Genomic DNA, 24420 nt, shown 5'->3' on the forward strand with positions numbered 1-24420 from the left:
ATATATATATATATATATATATATATATATATATATATATATATATATTTTGGGGGTAAACTTTGGGGTATGTTGCTTTGAATAATATTTATTAAAATACTAAATAAAATGTTAATTGACTTTTACATTTTAAATTGGAAAATATAAAAAATAAACTCTTTACATAGCTTTGTTTGTTTGAACGTTACCCTCAACATTGTACCATTGTGGAACCGCCTATAATGAATGAATGTGTAAAAGAGAGTACACATATTTCAACAAAGTTGAACATTAAATATTAATAATCTTTAAATCCAAACTCAGTTACCTTCCATCATTTGTGCTAGATTTAAATATGTCTTCAGTTTTCTGGTGCCGTTTCAAATATGTGTTACTTTGCAGCCGTCTTTGGCTCAATACTTATGGAAGCTGACAAAGCCTAGAACGTCAACCAAATGCATGACATTATCAGTAAGTGAAAACAAGCTTTTAAATAGGTGTCCTCCCTATCTTAAACTCATACCCGTCATTGCACTTTTATCCTCACTGCTCGTTTTCACTCTTTTCCTCATCTGCGTTCTTAGACTCATCCTCACAATCACAGTCACTTTTCTTGCAGGATTTCCAGCAACTCATTGTTTTCCCTCACTACTAAATCCTTATTCATCCTCAGTGCTATCAACTGGAGTGCACTTTTCTTTGATGAACCATAGAAAACCTTTGTGTTCATCCTCTTAATGGAAGAACGATGTGTTTAACCCTACATATGCATGTGCTCTGAAGGGAGGATAACAAAGCGTAAGATTAAAATATCTAGTGTAATAAAATTTGTATTACAGTGTTATTACAAGATTATCAAATGTATAATTAATTACTGTAGAATGAGAGAAAATTATGTTTACTATTATGCTTTTGATCTGTACATAAAAAAAAATAATAAAAATGGCATGATGGTATTCCATAATTTGCTTCAAGGCAACATTTGCATTTGAACCATTTTCCATTATATCATTTTCAAATAAATTACATTAAACAATTAAAAATGAAACTTTACTCACCTATAACTGTGAATATATTTTTTCTGCGTCAAAAAAAGTGCATAAAAATATGTTTTGAGGGCAGCTAATAATGGGAGCTAGAGAATCATGTGACAAATTTTAACACCGCTATTGGTTTTCTTAAGGCCCTGTAAAGCTGATGATACATGGAGCAACTTTTAGAGCAATGGTGCTGGGCAATGTTGCCGTCAATGGTAATGAGTAAAGATTATTACTGTAATCGTCTTCCCCTCATTACTCTGCCACCCTCCCTGCACCGCCGCTATCCGTTCAACATTGTCGGACTTACCACCAGCAACATTGCCCAGCAACATTGCTCAAAAAGTTGCCCCGTGTATCATCAGCTTTACTCTTTTAAAGTAATGCATCATATTTTGGGATGTTTGGTGGAGGTGCACTAGGCCAAAAATGAGTATGTTGCCCAGAGGCAACACTGTACCATAGAGGGTTAATAGCCACAGGTGTAGGCAGGCTAACTGTACCTGGGGGTCTTGAGAGGGGTTGATGATATTGCCCTGCCTGTCCATCACCCGATACACTGGGATCCCAGAGATGACATTGGGCTGGATGAACTCAAGCTGATCCACAAACTCGGCTGATGCTCCAGGGAACTGTGGCTTCTCCAGTGATGAGTCAAAGGGCTGCTGCTGCTGCATGGCCTGTCAGATTGAAAACAAGCATTATTTATTAACAAACTTCACTGTGGCAAAGAAAGGCCTGCCCACAACGGGACATTCATCTTATTCTTAATAATGACATCCAAAGAAAAAACCCTGGAGCTGCTCAGCTGAGACAGAAGGGGAAACTGACAAGTCCTTTATCTGATGCAATTAGAAGCTCATTATAAATTTTCCCCAGTGCTGTCTCTGTGCTAAATCCTCAAATAAACTATTGCTATGTAGAAAGTCACACAATTGTTTGGCGACTGCTTTCTCAAGGATTTTGGAGAGAAAGCGAAGGTTAGATATAAGACTAGTTTGCTAAAACCCCTGGATCAAGAAGCTTTTTAAGAAGAGGTTAAATTACAGCTACTTCTAGGTACCTCCAAGAGGCAGGTTGATGGTTTAGATGAGGAAATCTTTAAGTTAGTTGGTAAAGATGGAGTTTTTACAGCTGTTTCTAATGTTCCTGAGTTTAGAGATAAGTCGGTGCTGACACTGTTGTACCCTGCAGGAACATTAAGATTTCTGGAGATGTACATGTAACCTCGAGACTGTCGATGCGTTTCCTAAATTTAGATTCTCAAATTCTCAGACAACTCTTTTCTCCTCTTTCTTTTGTCCATGCTCACCTTTCTCCATTTTAACTGGTTTTAAGTGCGATTTCTATATTGCCTGCACCTGAGTTTAATTACACATTAAAGTAGCATCACGTGCTTGAAATACAAGTATTTCTCAAGATTTTGAAAAAGTGCCAATAATTTTGTCCAGTCCAATTTTCCAGTTCTGTGTGAAATTTCTCTGATTTGGATTTTTCCTCTCTGCTTTTTTGTGTTGTTACAATGGAAATAAAAGAAATATGAAAATACCAGAGCATTTGTAATTGTGACAGTTTTCTAGAAAACGTGGTGCATTATGTGACAGATATGCAGGGTGTAGTGTTTCCAAATATCTGTGCTCCGGGATCACGACAAAGCGGTGCAATGTCAGTTGTATTAAGTTGTACATGAAGACGGCATCCCAAAAGAGTTATTAGAGCTATTGTAATGGATGCCACTCCCAAATTATGTTATTTAAGAGTAACACTGAACCACTTCTTTCTCCTTGTCTGTTGTCGTTGACACCATAACAGGGAAAAATATGTATTTTACCCAGCCCTTCAAGCCGGAACAGACAGATCAGGTCCCTCTTTCAAAAAGACATTGTCACTAGTGATGTGTCCGTCCGTATCGAGGCTTCGAAGCGTGTGTCGAGTAATCCAGGATGATTTTTGTGAAGCGCGTGTTGAGGCTTGTGTTGGTGACGTATGTGGTGACGTTTGAAGCCTCGTGAGCCGACCGTACCACGTGACCGATTCAGGAGATGGTTCGAGAGTTTGGCGTGCGATTCGAAAGGAGCAGCAAAATGCAATGGACCCTCCTCAACATTTTGTGGACTTTTGAACTTTAAATTGAACACAATTAAATTTTATCTATAGCTTATTTTAAATGACGTTTAGTAAAGTTTATCAACGTATGTCAGAACTGCTTTGATCAAATTAAATTGTGATGAAAAAGAAGAAAATTTTAATTAAGTAAGAAAGTGTTGACATTTTGTGGTTTTGGTAAAAATTAAACTCTTACTCCATATCCCTAATAATCATTTTCTACAGGAGGTGAAAATTCCAAAAAAATAAATAAAGATACCGCCTGAAGCCCAGCACTGTGGAAAAGTTATTTTTAAATAAAGATGAATAAAATGTTGTCTCTATTATATAAAGGTCACAAACCAAACTCCCTTGTTTCCACTTTCCTTTTTACCATGTCATTGTATCATAAAGACAGACACTTTATTAATAAGTTAATCAGTTATGTATTGGCATCACAAACATCATTCATTATTAATTCAAAGCTTCACACACCAAAGCCGTGGTGCAGTTATAATCACCTTGCCTATTTTACATCTATTGTCCACTTGATGGCACACTAGAGCAAATGAAGCACCGTGAAGCTTCGGCCCATGAGTGAACCAACTGGATGGAAAGCTTCAATGCTTCATGAAGCTTCATCTCGCCATCACCAATTGTCACCATCCCACAAGTAATCCATTACTGGGGAAGATTTGTTTCAACTGTCAAGTGGAAAAACGTTTGGACCATACCTTCAAGATACTTGATCACAAAAACCTCTAGATGTCTGTTTCAAACTTCTACATCTTTGCTACCCAGCAAAACATTACTTGCAAAGACTCTTAGTCTCTTAGACTTCACCTAATATTTCTGCTATCACATGCCTGGCCATTTTTTTTATTTGCTGTACAAAGATGTCATGTTTGACTTTTATGATTTCTGCATTTTAGAACAAAAACAGTATTATATCAAATCTTTTTATCATATTAGCAAAATTTCACGTTCTAAAAAGTAAATTTTGTAACCACAAACCTTTATTTGAAGTTCTTATGAAAGAAATTCAATAATACATACAAGCTATTCAGCACTCTTCAAACCCCAAAGCCTTAAAGACTCTTGATATGCGTAAATTTCTAAATTGCCTGAACTGCTGATTATGTCTTATTTAATTTAAATGTTTAGTTGTACATTGTCATTGTCCTGGAGTTGCAATAAATAATTAAATAAATAAATAAAAACACGTTATCTCCTCACGCCCCTGTGTTCCACCAATGGGAATGCAGCCAGCTAAAACCTTAGCCGGCTAGCTAGCTACTCCACTAAGCTTCAGTCACAACAACAAAGGTGCAGAAGTGGCAGTGAAGCTGCTGATTAAAGCGCTCATGTTCACAAACATATAGCACCTTCAGTTTGACTTCATAAGCCAGCGTGTGAGAATCGGTATATAAAGTTAAGGGTACGTTAGTTTCTGCAAAGTTGTCAGCTAAGCTAGCTGGCTCACGATAATCTCGCGATAATTCAAGAAACGCGACCATATCAATCCTTATGGATCACCAAAAACCAACCATCCCTATCCAAACATAAACACAACAATGGTCAACTTTATATCTACACGTATCCATCTCGTTGCAGGTAATTTACATTGACCTCGCCAGCTTTTACTGTATGTAAATTAAACTTTCGGGTTGCCAGGCCAAAATCAGACCATTTCTTCCAACAATCATGGATGTCCTTTGGGAGCCATTCGCTGAAACGACCTTTCGTGTTATCTAGGTTAGCACTAGAACAATGGTGCACATTTGAACTTACGCTGACTCTGAAGGCTCGGTGTTGAAGCAGCCTCGATGCCTTCAGTCCTGCCGTCTGCCGAACAGCATGGAAACATACTCCATACATTTTGCTCATGCCCCTCACAGCCGCCATCTGTCTCACAGTCGTTAGATTCAATCGGAACCGTGCTTGCTTTGTCAGGGACGATAAACTCACAGCAAATATAAATATAAATGTGCGCCAGGACCCGTTAACAACAAGCGTTTGACCGCTGTTCAGTCCCCTGCACTGATATTTCCATCCACACTTTAACAGGTCGAATATCAGCGGTGTCAAGTCCACCATAACAATAATCACGACATCCGGCCAAGCCTTCAAAATAAAATCTTAAATTACCAAAACCAACTTCTTTTTCTTCTTCTTTTTAATTGTTGTTTAATGGCGGTGGAGTGTGGGCCGGAGATTAAAAAAAGAGCAACACAAACGAACAACACATCCTTTCTGCCAACCCTGTGACCTAAATGAAAGTGCACTTAGGGACTTTCTCAGTAAGAAGTCCCTAAGTGAATTCCCTTGAAACCTACTTATGGCTTCTTTCATCTTTATCCTTTCCCCCTCACATTTCTGACACCCAAAACCCACATGTTCCACAGTCTATCACATAATTCACAGCTACCTGATATGTGCTTACCCGGTATGTACTTACCCATAAGTTATTTAGTTAAGTTATTTAACACACAGTGTCCAATTCTTGGGCAAGTTAATTTGTATAGCACATTTCAACAAGGCAATACAAAGTGCTTTACATAAAACATAAAAGCAACAGGGAAATATAAAAAGACACTGAAATACAATTTTTGTTATAGTTATAAAACAATTTTTAAAAGAGTTAAATAGAAAATAAAAACAAAATAAAACAGGACAGTAAAAGTTACAGTACAGTGTAAATTATCAATCTACAGCCTAAAATTTGATTTAATTAAAGGCAGTGGTAAAAAGAAAAGTCTTCAGTCTTGATTTAAAAGAACAGACTTTCAGCAGACCTGCTGTCTTCTGGGAGTTTATTCCAGATATGGAGCATAAAAACTGAACGCTGCTTCTCCATGTTTAGTTTTGACCTGATAGGTCTGGATGGTCCATACAACAACATATAACATAGTAGAAGATCAGAAATGTATTTTGGCCCTAAACCATTCCCTGCTTTATAAACCAACAGCAGTATTTTGAAATAAATTCTCTGACAGAGAGGAAGCCAGTGGATCCACTTTTTTTGGTCTTAGTGAGGACTGAAGCTGCAGCTTCTGAATCAGCTGCAGCTGCCTGATGGATTTTTTTTTAGAGATCTGTAAAGACACTGTTACAGTAGTCGACTCGACTGAAGATAATGGACAAGTTTTTCCAGGTCCTGCTGAGACATAAGTCCTTTAATACTTGAAACATTCTTCAGGTGATAGTAGGCTGACTTTGTAATGGCTGCTAAATCTGCTAAAATTCAGGTCTGAGTCCATGACTACACCAAGATTTCTGGCTTGGTTTGTAACATTACCGGCTGAAGCTGAGCACTGACTTTTAATTGTTCTTCATTGGCTCCAAAAACAGTTTTATCTTGGTTCAATTGAAGAAAACTCTGGCACATCCAATTGTTGATTTGTTCAATACACAGTTACTCTAGTAACTGAGCCTTTGTAAAAATAATTTCCTCTCTTCATTTTCCGCCAGTAACCCTGCCTGTCCTATCCTTTTGTTGAATACAGTATAAATGTCTTCCTTTCTCCTCTGCATCCCAACGAACCTGCCACTGAAGCAACTTGTTAAAACCAATAACTGACTAAAGCACGGTACAGTATTTAGCCAATGTATGTGGGGCATCACAACTCATTTACTCATATTTATAGTGGCTTTCTTTTAAAACCATACATTGATCACATAATATCTGTACTCTTTGCTTTATACATATTCAATTATTATTTTTGTCTCAAATTAATGAACATATTTGCTAGGCATGTGAGTCATGTTTTGCTTTATATATATAAAATCTTAACATTTAAAAGAACATATCAGGAGCCTTTATAGAAAAGTTGCCCCCATGTATCATCAGCTTTAGTCTGACTGCAAAGCAGATAATCATTTGGTACCTGAAGCTGTCAAGCGTTTTCTGTTGCACCTGATTCCACCTTTTCTGCATTGCTTTGTCTCTTTCAAAGACAGAATTCATCCAGTGACCTTGTTCACATTTAAAAAACTCTAAGAATATCCTGCAGTGACACCGAATATACCAATATTTCTTGATAATTTCTGTTCCTCCAATTGACTTCAATAACCTGGGCTGTTTTCTTTATATGGGTGGTGGTGCAACAGTGGATACAACACATGCTTTTGGTGTTAGAGACACGGGTTAAATTCCCCACTATGGCACATTCGCCAATGTGTCCCTGAGCAAGACACTTAACTGCTCCTTGCTTCAGAGGCGTGCTACCTGTGATATATACAGCAACTTTAAGTCGCTTTGGATAAAAGCGACAGCGTTTATAAATGTCACTTTCCTTACAAAGCAGTTCTAATTATTGCCATTACCTTCACCTTTCATCTCCCTGTACGTATAGACTGAAATATTCAGGTTCTGGTTACATATTAACATCATACTCATGGTCAAAGAGAGCAAATTCAAATGACGACTTATGTTATCTTTGTAATGTAAAAAATATTTATGACCAAATATTAAAAATATTTTATTTACATTATATGAAGACATGATTTTACTCCTGGTTGATTATTAGGTAAATCAGACATCAACACAATATTAATCTAGCAGCATAGTGAATGATGTGTTTGAACACATCCCTCATAAAGAACAGGAACAATGTGTTGGTTGTTGGTTTTAACAATTTTTCTGTAGAAAAATCTGCATATCTGCCTGTTCTGGTAGAACGTGTGACCTCTCATGGCTGAGTGTGTCCCCTGCTGTGGAAAACACTCTCTCACGAGGAGTAGACGATGCTTGGATACACAGGTATGAGTTGGAGAGCTCAGACAGGAGAGGCAGCGTGTCTCGTCTCTCCCACCACCAGGCCAGAGCGTCCTCTGACGTGGGTACTGCAGGCAGGTTTCTGTACAGCTGTATTTCTTGCTGGACTCTTTCAGGTATTGAAAGTGTCTTTTCGGCTGCTGCGCTGCTCTTCAGAACTCTGTCCTCCTCCTCGAAAAGCTCCTCCAGGGCTGTTAACCTCGGTCTTTTGGGATACGGTGTCTGGCAAATGGAAATAAAGCAAAGCACAAGTGTTCAACAAGACAACCTGGATTAAAAATACGACACGTTTGTGTCACGTGGACGGCATTACCTCATCTGAAGAATACTCTGGCTCCTTGTCTTTCTGCTCAGACACATCAGATGCATCACTATCGTCCTCCTGCAAAAGTCTGTGTTCCTCCTGATTTGACACCTAAAGAACATGTTTGATCAAAATTAATTGACAAGGAGTACAAAAATTGACAAAAAGGCCTGCATGTCACCTCATCACCTGAATTTTATTTAAGTTTACGGAGATGTAAAATTACACTTAACTAATTCAACTGAGAGTGTATTTGATAGCTGATGACAGGAAGACACTTTGATTGCAGCAAACAGTAGTAGAACAAGTGTAACATTGGAAAATAAAAGATAATACCTGTGTTTTGGTTTTAACCCTAACTGCAGCATTTTCCACTCTGTACCAAATCTCATCTGAGTCTATTCTTTTCTTGAACCTTGGATCCAGAGCGCTTGACTCCTGTAGGAACTTCCAAGTATCGCCATCCTGAAATGAAGCATGCAGACTCTGGGCTGATGGAACAAAATGTAAAATTTGTGTGTAATGAAAACAAGACACAGAAAGCTGAGCTCAGTCACACCGGGGATAGAGCCTGACCTGGAACTGCAAACAGACGGCTGATTTTCTGTCTTCTCAAGTAGGATCCAGAGGATAATCGTCCTATTTCAAAGTCAGTACTGAGATGTATGCCACTATTTTCAAACACTAAACACTACTCTTCTAAGAAACCAGGTCACTTCTTTCTTGAAGCCAGGAGAAGACTGGTTGCTGCTACTTTCTTACCAGTTCCTTCACAGATGGGATCCTGTCTCATCATGGCATTTTGAGGTTTGCTACTAATCGTTGTGCTCTGTACTGCTGCGGATAACGTCTGTTGATGAATTACAGTACTCATCACTGGTATATTTTTATCTATAGAGCCACTGTGAGTAAATTTCTGTCCCATCTCCTAGCGAACTTACACTGAGTTGATTGTTTATTAGGTACACAGCCAAAGCTAATGCAGTCTAATGCAGTACTGTAATAAATCCTATAAAATCTATTAATGTTCAGATTTTGTTGAAACTTTATGATCATTTTGGAGGATGTAGTTTGCAGTGTTGTTGAACTGTAGTGCATTATAAGTAGAAGTGTTTGTATTATGTAGTCTGCCCTCATTGATATAAATGAGATGGACAAAATAATAAATAATACTGTGTTTATATTACATCTGTTCAAAGCGATATGTGATGTTGCCATTTTGACTGTACCAAAGACTTCCAAACAATGATCCATTTTCAACGTAGTTGCTTCATAATAATTTAGGGTTTCAAAAAGCTTTGTTTTTCCTGTCAGTAGTTTTTAGTATTGTTTTAACTGTTTGACTAATTAAGTAATGTTTTGTTTGAATCTTTTTCAGCTACTGTCCTAGATTGGTCTCTGTTGCATTCTGGTTGAACATAGGTCAAACAAAATAAAAATAATATTTTACACCTATCTTTGTAGAGATGCTTCAATTAAAATATACCTAGAGAACTAAATACAACTAGAGCTGAAGTTGATTTAATCTGTAACCATTTCAATAATCAATTAAATGATTTTTCAAGGAAAAATGTCAATCATTTTCTAGTTCTTTCATTTCAATTGTGATCATTTGTTGCTTTTCTTCATCCTGTGTGATAGTAAATTTAATGCTTTAAGGGTTTTGGACTCTTGGTTGGACAAAACAAACAATCTGATAAACCACCGTGAGCTTTTTTCACTATTTTATAGAAAAAATAAATTGAGACACTAGTCGGCTAAATTAATGAAAGTAATCATTAATTTCTACGCACAATGAAACGTCACAATTGGAAAGTACAATACAATTACTTTACAACAAAAGAATTTGTCAGGAACCCCTTTTGAATTTGCTCACCTGTGGGAAGTACTACACATACCTTGTAACATGTAGACAGGTCACCCCAGACCTTTTCCTTGAGCGTGGCTGTGAACAGAGAGTCCTCATCCCGGGTTTCAAAGTGGGCCTCCAGTTTTTTCAAGATGGGAAATATCTGACTACAAGTTGGACTCTTGTCAGCGGAGACACAGAGCGAAGATGTATACAAAGGCTTCATGATCCTAATAAACTCCTCTGCTTTTCGGTGATCATCGTCTGTCAGCGTTTCTAGCCTTCGAAGTAAATATAAGTCATATAATGAACATGTTATTTCTACACAATTAACAATACTGCATTCTAATTTCTAATTAACTTTCATCACCTTTTCTTCTCAACATACGGTTTGATCTGCGGGTCTGTGGTAGTGGCCTGTAAGGCAGCATACTGCTCTACAAACCTCTCCACCATGAGGTACAATGAACTCCAATGTGTTTGGACATCGAGTACTAAAGAGTGTTGTGGTAGATCTGAAAGGCAGACAGAATTTGGATGTTCAACCTCTTACATCCAGTATATCTTCTTACTGACACACCACTTCACGCACTATATAAACAGTCAAAAAGAAAGACAAAAAGAAATCATGTACTCACTCAAAAGCTGTTGTTTCTCCTGAAGAACTGTTTGAGCTGTGGAAAACCTTTTGATCCAAACAACAACAGCTCTTATTTTTGATGCCCATCTGGCCACAGTGTTACTGGTGTACACCTTCTGTGCAGCAAGATTAAGAATATGGGCAAAACATCTCAGCTTCCTCAACTGCAGTTTCTTGATGGCAATCCTGAACACATTATCCACCGTCATAGCAACAACTTTGTCTAGGACACCAAATTCCTCCAGTACACCACCTATCTGCTCTGCTACTACTGTGTCTGTCTGAGTGTCGCAAACTGACTTCGTACACAGCACTTTCTGCCTCATCTGGCCTTTCATTATGAAGTGTAAAGTAACAGTCAGATAATGGTCGTGGGCAAAACTTGTCCACCAGTCACATGTCACTGCAGCCTTAGACACTTGAAGCAGCTCTCTGATGACATGCTTCTTCTCCGCAGCGTACCATGAAGGTATCAGTGTGTTTATGAGCTGATCTCTGGAGGGCAGGTGGTACCTTGGGTTTAGTGTTTTTGTCATCTCTCTGAATGAAAGCAGAAATTAAAAATGCAGATTACCAGTGGATGTAAATAATCACATTTGTCCATCAAAAATCCGGGTTAACAAAACCTACCTAAACCAAGGTGACTCCACTGTGGACAAGGGATGTAATCCTTTCACAAGATATCTGCTCACAGCCCTGTGACACTCCTCTGTTCTTTGTTTGCTCAGCCTCTGTATTTCAGCCGGCATGAAGGAGGTTGTGACAGCCGCAGACACTGCAGCTTCTTTGTTGTTACCGTCTGAGGTGGCAACATAGGCAGAACTTCCTGTATCAACAAAAGATGACCCACATGCATGAACTTGCGTAATGATTCCTAACATTGATACTAAGCTTTATTTCCAGAAGTTCTACTACTAATTACTTTTCTCATTATCAATTAATCTGCCAATTACTTTCTCGACTAGTCGCCTGGGTGGTGTCATCAGCTTGTTTGTTTTATCTGACTAATAGACTACAATCCCCAAATATTCACTTTACACAGAAAAGCAGCAAAAATCACTACTGAGAAACTAAAATGTATGAATTTTTACTGAATAAAAGGTAGTTGCCAATTAATTTCATATCGTGACTTATCAGTTAATTGTGCCAGAACAGATTTTCCAAATAAAACACATCGCACAGTTTGACACATTTAGCAGGATAACTAAGATTTCAAAGCTTTCGTAATGAGCCGAAAGTAATGCTTAAGATAATATTAACGTTGTAAGACTGACAGAAAAATACAGTATGTTTGTTGACCGTAAAAATTTAACGCTTACGAGCAACCAGGCTGCTTGTTATTATCTCCATGCACACTGAATCCCAGAATTCCTCTGCATTTACTTCTCCGGTAAAGGATTCAGGCAGGCCCTTTATCTCAATCCCTACAAAAAATGTATGTGAATTACTGATATGATTGTGTGAGATAATGATTATGAACAGTGTATGATATTAAATCATCATTATGTAAACCTCTTGTGGCTGTCAGAAAGAACAGCTTTAAAGCTATCAGAGGAAATAACAATACATTCGCAGTACATGCACACACAGAGATAACGAGTCGTACTCACCTGCCATGTTGAAAATGCCTTTTTGATAAAGATCCATCATGACTTCAGACGGACAGTCGTGACTTGTAAGAGCTTCAAAGTGGATGTATGCCTGAAGCACTTCCATGCCACATGGAGACTTGACACCTACTGTCCGCAGCACCTCCACTACTCCACCATCATTAGTGTGACTCTAACAAACAAAAACAAATGACATTTAGGTTATAACCTCACTGAGAAAATGTTACACCAAACCACAGAGCATTTAGACTTCTTTCATAAAATACAAGAGTACCTTGATTGAGTTTTGCAGAAGAATGCATAGTTGCAGACTCAGGATGATGTCATTGTTGAAATTGTGAAGACCCTCGCTCCACTCCTGGTAACAGTAGACCATTTCACAATCCGGACACTTTTTGAAAAATGTGGAATTATCTGGAAGACATAAAAAGAGGGACTGCTGAAACACAACACACAAAAAGATTATAGTTTAATATGTGCATGTTTGCAAACAAACCTTCTGTCATTCCTGTTAAAGTAATGACTCTCGCTTTGTTGGTGATCAGCACTGGCTCTGTTAAGGAGACATGACCTGGGCACTCTTGGCAGACAGTTTCAACTGGAATGAAATACTTTGAAAAGTACATTTCAGACTCAAACTGGGTGATGTTTTCTGGAAAAGTGGTGGGCAATTTCTTTTGGTTGTAAATGTACTTTGCCATTTCTTTAAGTCTGTCTTCTCTTAGCGGACACACAGTTCCAGGTGAATTTTCTGTGGAGGTTTCTGCGGGTGAGTCTTCCATCACATCAGAAATGCTTAGAGGTGAGTCTCGTTTGGCACCTGGGGAAAATAACTCTTTGTTGGTTTGGAAGAGGAACCACTTTGCTATGCATTTGTGCAAGCAGGAAATTCTCCCTCGAGAACAATCACAATGCCACAACCTTCCCTTTACATTGTATGTCACGAATAATCTTCCTAACTTGCTGTACTGTGACACTTTGGGCTCGAACACAGACAAATACAGGCAATGACTTCCACCAAGATCCACAAGAGTAACAAGTGGGGCTCTGCTCTGAGTGGCTTGGTCACGGTGGTTAAGACACTTGGCCCCCATGTCCTTTCCAATCCATTTATTGTCAACCAGTTCCTCCAACACACCAGGTTTTAAGTCTTCTATGCATGCACGAGTAAAACAAAAGTCAACAGAGCGTAGATGAGGGCACTGGCTATTAGGTAAGCCGCTCCTCCTTTGAAAATCGGAAATCACCTCACATCGATCTTCTTCACACACCATTTTGTGTGTGCTGCCTGATTTCTTTTTAATGACATGAACTGGTACAGCGGTGGCCTTGTAAGACTTTGCTACAGCGTACACCCCATTATGAGAGTCAATACACTGACTTCTAAGATGGTCTTTGGCTGTTATGTCCTTCTCAGATATCAAGTGTTTCCTGAGTTTATGTTTTCTTAGATTTTTTTTATTTAAGTATAGGTTGCACATTGGACATTTTATTTTTCTCCGTACTGTTCTGTCTATTTGACTGGTTTGCTTAACAGGGTCGTCTGTTAAAGTGGATGCGTGGACCGCTGGGGCTGTCAGCTGAACAGATGGGTCAGGAGGAGCAGCAGCAGGCTGGCCAGCTGTGGTTGTGGGTTCAACAAGGAGGTCAGGTGAAGCTGAAGACTGGCCTGATGTGCAGTTTGATTTAACGGGGGGGTCAGGCGGAGAAGGATGCTGATCTGCTGAGGGTTTTGGTTCAACAGGGAGTTCTGGTAGAGCAGGATGCTGGTCTGCCGTGGATTTTGGCTGAGCAGGTGGCTTGGGTGCAGTAGGAAACGGTCCCATGGTGATAGGCTGCTGAAAAGGGGGAGTGAGGTTGAGCAGGAGGACGGCACACTGGCCGACTGTGGTAACTGGCAGAGCAGGAGAGCCAGGCGGAGCAGCAGACTGGATGCCTGTAGCTGCCGTTGTTGAACTTTGCGTCTCCACACATTTGTCCATATGACTTTCAAACTGTTTCCGTGTTATAATTGTCTTTGCACAATATGGACAATGAAAGTGTCTTTCTCCTCTGCACTGCAAATGGCACGAATGAATATTAAACTCTGCAAAGAAAAAAACACAATTAATGAAAGGGAATATAATCTCACGGAGAAGCAGCTTTGTAAAACTGTGTGGATACATTATACAGGCTCAAGTAGCAGTTTATATTCTGACCTCCATGTTGCAAGGCCCTCATTCTGTGGATTTCCACATGTGTCCAAACACTTGCATAGTCTCCTTTTGGTTTATAGACTGCTGGCTGGCAGAAGGGACAGTGGTAAAGCTTGCACTCTTTGCACAACTCCAGACGCATGCGGCCATCTGATCGCCTGCAGACTGTGACGTGCAAGTCCCTAGAGACAAAGATGGAGAAATTCAATATATTGTAACAACAAAAACATTTTAATAGACCATAAAATTGCAGCAGTCCGGCTTTTATTTGCTTAAATCTCTGAACTCACCCTGCCTGTAAAATTCTGTAAAATGAACTAAAGAACTGAATTGTGGAGAATCTAACCAATCTAACGATCTGTAGCATGTCCATATTGACAAATGTTTAAACATTTACATTGGTATGCACAATCTAAGAACATTAGAACTGACTTAAGCTGGCGACCCGGTGGGCTTCAAGAGGTTTTATACATCTAAAGAACTTGAAAATGAGGCATCTAATTGAGACCTGTGTCTATTTGCCCGAAGGTGTAGTCACACCAGGCCAGTAAAAGGGACAGGCGTCTATTTGGGACTGGGCTTTTAACTGAAGTTTTACAGTAATCACGTACAACACAAACTTAATTGACACCTTGAAGACATTAACCTAGTTTCATCTGACATTTCATAAATTACAAATAGTATTTGTGATATTGTTTGTATCTGCCTGGTTTACTCATTGGTAGGCTTGTTCCCTGTTGTGCTGGAGTTGGATTAAGGTTTTCGTTTTTGGTTGATTTGGGGTGGGGGGATATTTTGCATTCCTGCAAAAAAATGTCTTTCCTTGTATATTGACTCTGTAATGCTGAGACTTTAATGACATAGAATTATAACTCATCTCGCTGGGATATTATTTATTCTCTATTATTGGAAACTCAACTCTACTGTTTCTTCTGCATCCTGTACGCCTTCATGTGCCTGTGTAGTCAATGCATCTGTGTATCATTACTCCCGTATCTTGTTTAGTGGCTTAGCAAGGAAACATGGAGGAGATAAACCCGCAGACTCAGTTCATCCAAGTCACAAAACTTAGAATATGCACCAAAGTTGAGCCTTACAAATATGTCTGCATCACAGAAGCACCTTAACTTCTTACATCCTAAGTTATATTATGCACAGTGTGAATAAAGCGACACAACCTGATAATGTGTTGTGTTAGACGTGTAGTTTAACAACTTGACTTGTGTGTCTCTGATACCTCAACGATAGCTTGCACTTGACAATGTGGGACAATTTTTCTTTACTAACTAGAGCCACAGTTGATGGACAAAACGTACAACAACGTGGTTAATGTTTGTATTTTTTTTGTTTTTTTTATTCAGTCCCTTCAAAAACTCCTCTCACCTTTCAACACGCCCAGAAAGCTGCCCTCGCGCCCATTTCGTCTCACCACACGCCCCGCACGGCTGCGCCATCTTGGCTGCAGGTTTCTGAAGTTGGGCTGTGGGTTTTGCAACCCTGCGAGAAGCCTGTCAGGCACATCGTCGCCTCAGAAACGCCAACATTTGCTTTATTTGCGTGATACAGATCCTACACACCCATTTAAGGATCCCATGTTTCATCCACCACTGTTTTTTTTGTCAGAAGTGCAAGTTTATTTGTATAGCACATTTCAACAACAAGGTAATTCAAACTGCTTTACATAAAACATAAAAGCAACAGGGAAATATAAAAAATGTTTTAAAAGAGTTAAATAGAAAATAAAAACAGCTAGGTCTCTCACCTTAGCTTATTTTACTCCTTTGATTCCCCATCTACCACTCTATCCTTTTTTTTTTTTAACACTTAGGACTCTACTAAGTGGAAATGCAGTGTTTTTATTGATGAGCTGGCTACAATACAAATAACCAACTAAGCCTTGATGTGTAATGCATTTACCCAATCTGCAGTATTACAATGCTTTTCATGTCAACTCTGTCGCTGTGTGGAAATCAGTGGGCTGCTAAGTTCCTACTTGACTCTAACTGGACTTACAATATTCTCTGTATTCTCTGCTTGTGGCAAAGTGCAGTACATATTTTAATCTAATAACTCAATTACATCTATTGTGCTCACCATTTTGCAAACTGTGTTTACCACAGGGCATTCATTTTTTTACTTTTAACTTTTATGTTAGAATCAGAATCAAAATCATCTTTACTGGCCTGGTATGTGTAGGATTTTGACTTTGGATTGTACGTATGTGGATTGTTGTAACTTGCTATTTGATTGTTTTGACTGGTTTGTTTGTGCTGTGACACGGGAATTTAACCCCCCTCCCCCGGCATAAATAACTATTTATCTAATCTATTTTCAATTAACAATAACACAACATCACAAGAAAATGATATACATTGAGAGACAAGACAAATAAAACAATGAAACAAAAGCAGTTGAAAACATATTGTATGAGGGAGATATAAATTAATATATAGCCTTTATATAAATATACTTTTTACTGAGTAATTTGCCCATTATTAAAGAGGTTTTGATAGATTTTTTGTTTGACAATAATTGTCAAAGAGATATTGTAATTGAATATAAAACAAATAAAAATTGGGAGTGCTTTGAAGCGTTCTAGCCTTATGGATTTGAAATTGCCAACAATACACAATAGTTTTAGAGAATCATTGAAAGGCTCTGAGCCAGTATTACAATTTAAAAACAAGACCATGCCTTCTAACATGTGTTAATGTGGTAAAACTTTGAAAAGTCATTAGAGCATCTTCTATCCATTTAAAGAAAAGATGACTAATGGATTCAACTTTTAGTGTAAAGAAAGAACATGAAGGGGAAATAAATCTGTTAACTTTTTTTACACAGGGATAGTATCTATGTAAAATGTTCATACGAACTTCTTTAAATTTATATTGGAATGAGGAATTTATTAGATAGATATAAAATAATCGTTTTGTTTGGTTATTGCTGGATGCTGTGAAGTTGTGCCTGAGAGGCTACACTCAGGTTAAAACAACTCTGAACACAAGCCTCGTCAATGACGAAGCTCGCTGGTTGTTTTTGAACAGCCCCCCAGTGGTGACAGGACTTACTTACAGTTTCGTCTGTACTGTGATGTTAAATCCCCTTGGCATTTTTCTCATCCTTGAAATTTATCATTTGATTAAAAGGGTGGAAAATTATGGGTGACCCGTGTATTTAAAATTAGGAGCGTTCACTGCCCTCTGGCGGTCACGTTGAAGAACTAATAAAACCATTTAGAGGGTACTTTTTTTTTTTTATCCTCGTTCTTATGTCATCAGTAAGGGCCTCAAAATGGCAAAAACAGAACACGTCACTCGCCCGCGACACGCCACACATCCTGCAGCGTGATGGAGGTGTGCAGCTCTTCAAATGTTACTTTGAGAGAGTTTGGTTGTGAACAGAGTTTACTGTCTCGACCTGACGGTTCAGCGTCCTTCATCCAAGGTAACAACACACAGAAATACGAATCGGAAACCGGCTGTAAACAAGGAGCCGAACTCGGGCTGTTGCACTTTAAGGCTTTTTGTTGGATTGTGTTCAGGTTAAAGTGTGGCTTAGCCTCTGCCACATGCAGCAGCCTCCCCGGACATCATACTACATACTACTCACAAAGTATTAAATCTCGTCACGCATGTATAACGTTAAGTTTAAAAGTGAGTTTCTGAAAGCTGAAACTAACGTTACCTGTCCTATTGCGTTCAAACACAACAATCAGCTGCAACTCTTTTATGTACATTCTGTTGGTTTAAATATCTAATAGCTTGTGACATAATGTGTGTAGGTTACACTCTATTGCACACTGCATTTATATATAACAATGAGGAGGAAGAACCTTCATGGAGAGACAAGCGCTGCACGGCATGTACCACGGACAGATAGAAGAAGTGGCTGATATCAAGAAATCCTACCAGTGGCTAGAAAAGACTGGGCTAAAGGACAACACAGAAGCACTAATCATGTTGGCACAAGAGCGAACACTCAGTACAAGATCAGTAGAGGCTGGGGTCTACCACACCAGGCAGGACCCCAGGTGCAGACTCTGCAAGGATGCCCCTGAGACAGTCCAGCACATAACAGCAGAGTGTAAGATGCAGGAAGCTGTCATAGTGTAGAGGAACATCTGCCATGAGTATGGGCTGGACTGGTGATGGTCAACCAACCAGACGTCGTGTTGATTGACAAACAGCAGAAGAAGGCAGTAGTGATGGATCCCAAGCGACAGCAACATCAAGACGAAGGAACACGAGAAAATACCAAGGGCTGAAAGAGGAGCTAGAAAAGATGTGGAGAGTTAAAGTGGTGCCCGTGGTAATCGGAGCGCTGGGGGCTGTAACCCCCAAACTGGGAGAGTGGCTACAGCAGATTCCAGGAACAGCATCTGAAGTCTCTGTCCAGAAGAGTGCAGTCCTGGAGCAGCTAAGATATTGCGCAGAACCCTCAGTTTCTCAGGCCTCTGGTAGAGGACCCAAACGTGAGGATGACTCATACCATCCAACGAGGGAAATAAATAAATATATAGTTTCACATGTAATAGAATATTCTTAATGTAAGTGAAGGTGTTTTTCTTAAAGTTGGAGGCAACAAAATATATGTTTGGTGGTGCTGCAGAAACTTAATGTGGCTATCACTAAGTTCTTTTATTCATAACTTGGGTACAAATTTAAGATACTTTGTGATCGAAATGTCAAGCATTAATTGTTTGGTCTTTTAAAACTACAAAACTGTATTATCTCTAAATGCATCCCTGTTGAGGAAGCAAAAATAGTTGTTGCTAGTTTAATGTGGGTAGGTGGCGTCACAGGGATCAATAAGGTATGTTCTGTTGAATAATGTCCTCTTTTGTCCTTGTGTGAAGGAGACACAAGTGTATTGGCTGGAGTGTACGGACCAGCTGAGGTCAAAGTCAGCAAGGAAATCTATGACCGGGCAACACTGGAGGTGTTGGTACAGCCCAAAGTGGGACTGCCAAGTAAGTGATTATCAGAAGAAAAACATTCTCTTTGTGCAGCTTTATTTGATTTGTTTATTGGGAGTCTAATGCAGTGTGGACAGTTTAAATCTTCTTATATGAATGATAATTTAATTAAATTTTCTAGCACTTTATAGCTTTGTTAAAGAAGTACAGTCCCCTCTAAAAGTATTGGAACAGTAAAGCAAATTCCTTCTTGTTTTTGTTGTTCACAGACAAGAATTCAGAATTTCAGCTCTCAGCTCAGTGTTAAACAACTTAGGACATATCAACAAAGTTATGTGGGTTAAAGTAAATAACATTTAATATTTGGTGGCATAACCCTTGTTTGCACTAACTGCCTCAAGCCTGCGACCCATCAACATCACCAAACTGTTGCATTCTTCATTTGTGATGCTATTCCAGGCCTTTTCCGCAGCTTCTTACAGTTCTTGTTTGTTTCGAGGTGTTTCTCCCTTCAGTCTCCTCTTAAGGAGGTGAAATGCATGCTCTATTGGGTTCAGGTCAGCTGACTGACTTGGCCAGTCTAAAACCTTCCACTTTTTCCCCCTGATGAAGTCCTTTGTTTTGTTGGCAGTGTGCTTTGGCTCATTGTCCTGCTGCATGATAAACTTCCTCCTGATTAGTTTCAATGCATTTCTCCGTAAATTGGCAGACAAAATGTTTCTGTACACTTCTGAATTCATTCTGCTGCTACCATCATCAGTTACATCATCAATAAATATTAATGAGCCTGTTCCAGAAGCAGCCATGCAGGCCCAAGCCATGACATGACCTCCACCGTGCTTCACAGACGAGCTTGTTGCAGTTCCTTTCTTTCTCCACACTTTGGCTTTTCCATCACTTTGGTAGAGATTAATCTTGGTCTCATCAGTCCGTAAGATTGTGTTGCAGAACTTTTGCAGCTCATCTCTGTACTACTTTGCAAATTTCAATCTGTCCTTCCGATTCTTCCTGCTGATGAGTGGTTTGCATCTTGTGGTGTGGCCTCTATATTTCTGCTCTCTGAGTCTTCTTCCAACAGTGGATTGTGATACCTTCACCCTGCACTGTGGAGGTCGTTGCTGATGTCACTTACTGATATTTTGGGGGTTTTCTTCACAGCTCTCACGATATTTCTGTCATCAACTACTGTTGTTTTCCTTGGCCGACCTGTTGGACGTCTGTTGCTCAGTACACCAGTAGTTTCTTTCTTTTTCAGGACGTTCCAAATTGTTGTGCTTGATATGCCCAATGTTTGTCCAATGACTCTGGTCGATTTTCCTTCTTTTCTCAGCTTGACAGTGGCTTGCTTTTCTCCCATAGACAGCTCTCTGGTCTTCATGTTGGTTTATCCTCTTTAACAGGAAATGCAGTCTTTATAGGTTTGAACCAAGGATGAAAACTTAGACTAGTCATGCAGAGCTATTTAATGTTTGGACAATCAACCTAAAAGGCAACAAGAAACATCTGTCAGTCACACGTTCCAATAGTTTTGCTCACTTGAAAAATGGGTGGGTTCAAACAAAGGGTGATATGGCCTGAGTTGTTTAACACTAATCTAGATGTGAATACCAGGAAATAAAAGCTGAAATTCTGAACTCTTGTCTCATACTCATCTTTTGATCTTAAACCCAAATGTCTTCAGTGAACAACAAAAGCAAAGGAATTTGCTTTACCGTTCCAATACTTTTGGAGGGGACTGTATTTTCAAGTAGAGCTGGAAGATACATTCATATAAATAATAATAATAATGCACAAGACATGTAGAACTATTAATTTGCTGTAATGGTGAAAACATGAAATATTAAATGTTGGGTATTCCACACTGTGTGGGCAGGTTACTGTAGTTAAAATGCAGTGTTGAAATGATGAGACACACACACGAAAAATTGTTATACGCTTCCGAAATAAAATTTTCTGCAGTGAAAATAAGGAAGTTTAAGGTGAACTTTGGGGTTTTAGGAGGCTACTAACTGTAAATTTACAACCTTTTCCACTTGTACTGTACATAAACTGTCATACCGCAACACACCACAAGGTGGAATAAGTCTCAACATTTACATATTTTCCAGGTGTAAAGGAGCGTTCACAAGAGCAGTGTGTGCGAGAAACCTGTGAGGCGTCTCTGCTCATGTCACTTCATCCTCGCTCCTCCCTCACTCTCATTCTTCAGGTGTTACATGATGATGGTTCAGTATCCTTCCGTAAAACTCTTGCTGCATTGTGCTGTAAAGTTAATTTCAAATCTGCTGGTAGGGCATTGAAATGGCGTTCCAGTGGTGTTTCTTGGTGAGTGTTCTTCCTTACCTGTTCCTCAGCTCTTGTCTTGCTCGTTGAACGCTGCCTGTATGGCTCTTATGGATGCAGGCCTGCCTATGAGTTGCTTGTTCTGTGGAGTGACCTGTGCCATCGACACACAAGGTCAAATTATCACAGACCCCACTGCAGCTCAGGAAAAGGTAAATCTGAGACTTGTGTGTTGTGTGTGTAAAAAAAAAAAAAAAAAAAAAAAAAAAGACAAAACACCCTAGATCACTTTGGCATTGACAAAAATAGCTGTTGCAATAGCTACTCCTAGTGAAATGGGCTTTACGTCTGTGCCTCACACCGTGCACTATTGCTGTTCAGCCTCCAAAATCAGTTTAATTTTCAGCTAGAAAACTGGATTTCACTCTCCATCTAAAACCTGTGTAACTCTCGTTCAGGCTTTTTTGGGGGAGGTGTCAAAAGACAAATGTAGAAGTCTGAAAAATGTCACACTAAACACGTACCACCACTGACCATGACATTCACCTGAATGCGCTTATAAGATATATCATGTGGAATAAACTGAACATGGATTGGTGAAATGTTAATTTTGGAAATTTGTTTGTACAAGTCCGTTGTGCTCCGCAGAATATTTGCATGTCTTTTCAGCACAATCAGCTGAGCACTCTCATAACCCTCACTGAATTAATGTTTTCTTGTCTGCTTCCACTCACACCAGGAAAGTCGAGCTTTGATGACTTTTGCTATTGACAGTACAGACAGCAGAGTAATGATGTCATCAACCAAAGGATCGTTTTCGGTTCATGAGGTCAGTAAATGAAGGAGCAAATGTTTTAGTATCTGTCAAATTTAAGTTTGTGATCATGCCTAATGTATGATTTCCAGGTGTGTTGCACAAAGAGCACAGTTATGTTTGATTGTGTCATTATTGTGCGAGCTCTGTCGGTGATCTGCTGTCAGGTCGGAAAATGATGACATGTTTTTCACACTTTCTATAGTGATATTACAGACATCTCATGTTAAGATTTTTGTTTTTCTTCTTCTGCAGCTGCAGCAGTGTATAGTAGTCAGTCAGAAAGCATCAGAGAAGATCTTCCAGTTCTACAGAGACTCTATCAGGCGGCGATACTCCAAAACCCTCTGAAGAAGCAGATTCTTGTCTTTTTTTGTTTTTTTTAAACAATAGCAAATAATGATGTTTTAAGAAAATATTTAGCAGGTGGTAGTGGGGGGGGGTTTACGTTTTGGCATGAGAAGACCAAATTGAACTGTCAGAGTGCGAAATAAAAGGAGGAAAGACATGTCAAACAAGTGCATTTATTGGGGTTCATTGATTTTTCAGCTTAATATTTACATGTAATACAAGGATGTGAACAGGGAAATAACTGAATATCTCTTGTATTAATAAATTTGACTTGCCACAACCATTGACCTTTATTGACACGAGTTGTCCAGTGTGTTTTCTGTAGTGATACAAAGTGAGACACATCTGACCAGAGCCAGTCTCATGACAGTGTGATCAATCAAGGCAATCCACATTTCATGATTCCGTACAAATCACTAATTGTGGTAACGCAGCTGTAACAACGGGACATTTTTTGAATTGACACAAATGTCCAGTGGAGACAGAGGATGGTTCAGGATTGTCAGAACTGTACAACACTGTGTGACCTCAGTTAGTGCAGCTGTATCGCAGCACATCAACATGATAGCTGATAAGGTTTAGACACTGATATCACGTGTATCTACATACACACTAATAGTAACCTAGGTTTGTTACAACACTGGGTTTGGAGAAAACATCTGATTTGAGTTACTTGTAGTTCAGTTGTGGACTATAAAAACTATACATCTAAATATAAAATATCAACTTTTACCTTGTAGTCATTGTATTGTATTTTCTTGGAGGTCCCTTTGTTCACTCTATGTTTTGTTAATGACATTTAAGCTCAAACCAATACAGCCAGAGTTTTTTTTGCAATAAATCAGGAACAAATGAAGGAAGTGATTGAAGCTTGGAGCAGGTTTGTACATGACAAACTACAAACTCGCCATGCAGTTTTCTGTTGTGACCGAAAAAGAGATTTGTTTTTTACTGACTCATGCATCACACGGCTGAGCACTAGTTGTCTTGATAGACTACTTTTTGCAACATTTATTTTTACCCCTTTGCTCACTTGAACAAAATGCTGCTGTGTTTGCTTAAGTAGACAACTTCATTTTTTAAGTTGTCATACTGCAAGAAGCAAGTTCCTGAAGGATTTCAGTCCTCATTTTGGAGAAGAAAATAGCAGAATCTATATTTGGGGAGCGTGGAGTTGCAGACTGGTTGCTTCTATTAATGGAATAGCTCATAAAAGGAGCATCCTTAAGAGTTTCTTCTATATTTTTGGCACTTTTCCTTGCAGCTCTGCACCCCCGTGTGTATGTCATCATTTCCTAGCACTGTATGTAGAAGCAGCTCCTTTACCTCTATATCCAGAGCCTGTGTTTAACATCACCTTGCATTTCATTTGAAAACTCCTGAACTTCATTTATTTTTATTTTCTTATAGAATGGCACTATTTGTATTTTTCATATGTTGTGTATTTCAACATAAATATACTTATTCAACTTGGCATAGACAAAGCAAAATCAGTCCTTTTCTGGAGCTAAACAGTGAGTGATGCTAAATTATATCAGGATGGGTTGATCGATGTACATGTGCAGTGTTTCCACGTGGGTC

The 24420-nt window shown here is 39.1% G+C and overlaps 3 protein-coding genes across 6 annotated transcripts in view; 1 reads left to right on the top strand and 2 right to left on the bottom strand.

The window, feature by feature from the left end:
- Positions 1 to 5204, bottom strand: part of LOC123985364 (2-oxoisovalerate dehydrogenase subunit alpha, mitochondrial-like) — a 6653-nt gene extending 1449 nt beyond the window's left edge. The window contains exons 1-2 of the mRNA XM_046072843.1: positions 4893 to 5204; positions 1520 to 1696 (exon numbers count right to left, since the gene is read on the bottom strand). Coding sequence (XP_045928799.1) covers positions 1520 to 1696; positions 4893 to 5198 — 483 coding nt within the window. The 5' untranslated portion in view covers positions 5199 to 5204. The remainder of the gene's footprint in view (positions 1 to 1519; positions 1697 to 4892) is intronic.
- A 2362-nt stretch (positions 5205 to 7566) lies between these two features.
- LOC123986603 lies at positions 7567 to 17663 on the bottom strand. Of its 4 annotated transcripts, none has more exons than XM_046074955.1 (13): positions 17549 to 17663; positions 14480 to 14658; positions 12778 to 14367; positions 12556 to 12695; positions 12282 to 12453; positions 11991 to 12095; positions 11302 to 11497; positions 10670 to 11211; positions 10402 to 10546; positions 10081 to 10312; positions 8519 to 8647; positions 8192 to 8293; positions 7567 to 8100 (listed from the first exon to the last, which is right to left on the bottom strand). In XM_046074955.1, the coding sequence occupies exons 1-13, from the start codon at positions 17593 to 17595 to the stop codon at positions 7732 to 7734; spliced, it is 3948 nt and encodes a 1315-aa protein (XP_045930911.1). In that variant the 5' UTR covers positions 17596 to 17663; the 3' UTR covers positions 7567 to 7731. The 4 variants fall into 4 exon arrangements, with proteins under 4 accessions (XP_045930911.1, XP_045930910.1, XP_045930909.1 ...); XM_046074954.1 differs by lacking the exon at positions 17549 to 17663 and adding an exon at positions 15860 to 15996 and having other exon boundaries at positions 10420 to 10546; XM_046074953.1 differs by lacking the exon at positions 17549 to 17663 and adding an exon at positions 15860 to 15996.
- Positions 17664 to 17765: 102 nt separating this feature from the next.
- Positions 17766 to 23119, top strand: exosc5 (exosome component 5). The gene is made up of 6 exons (XM_046074934.1): positions 17766 to 17920; positions 19332 to 19445; positions 21500 to 21621; positions 21746 to 21886; positions 22414 to 22503; positions 22744 to 23119. The coding sequence occupies exons 1-6, from the start codon at positions 17824 to 17826 to the stop codon at positions 22837 to 22839; spliced, it is 660 nt and encodes a 219-aa protein (XP_045930890.1). The 5' UTR covers positions 17766 to 17823; the 3' UTR covers positions 22840 to 23119.
- The last annotated feature ends 1301 nt before the right edge of the window (positions 23120 to 24420 follow it).

Source organism: Micropterus dolomieu, linkage group LG17 (assembly GCF_021292245.1).
Source record: "Micropterus dolomieu isolate WLL.071019.BEF.003 ecotype Adirondacks linkage group LG17, ASM2129224v1, whole genome shotgun sequence".
Classification (NCBI taxonomy): domain Eukaryota; kingdom Metazoa; phylum Chordata; class Actinopteri; order Centrarchiformes; family Centrarchidae; genus Micropterus; species Micropterus dolomieu.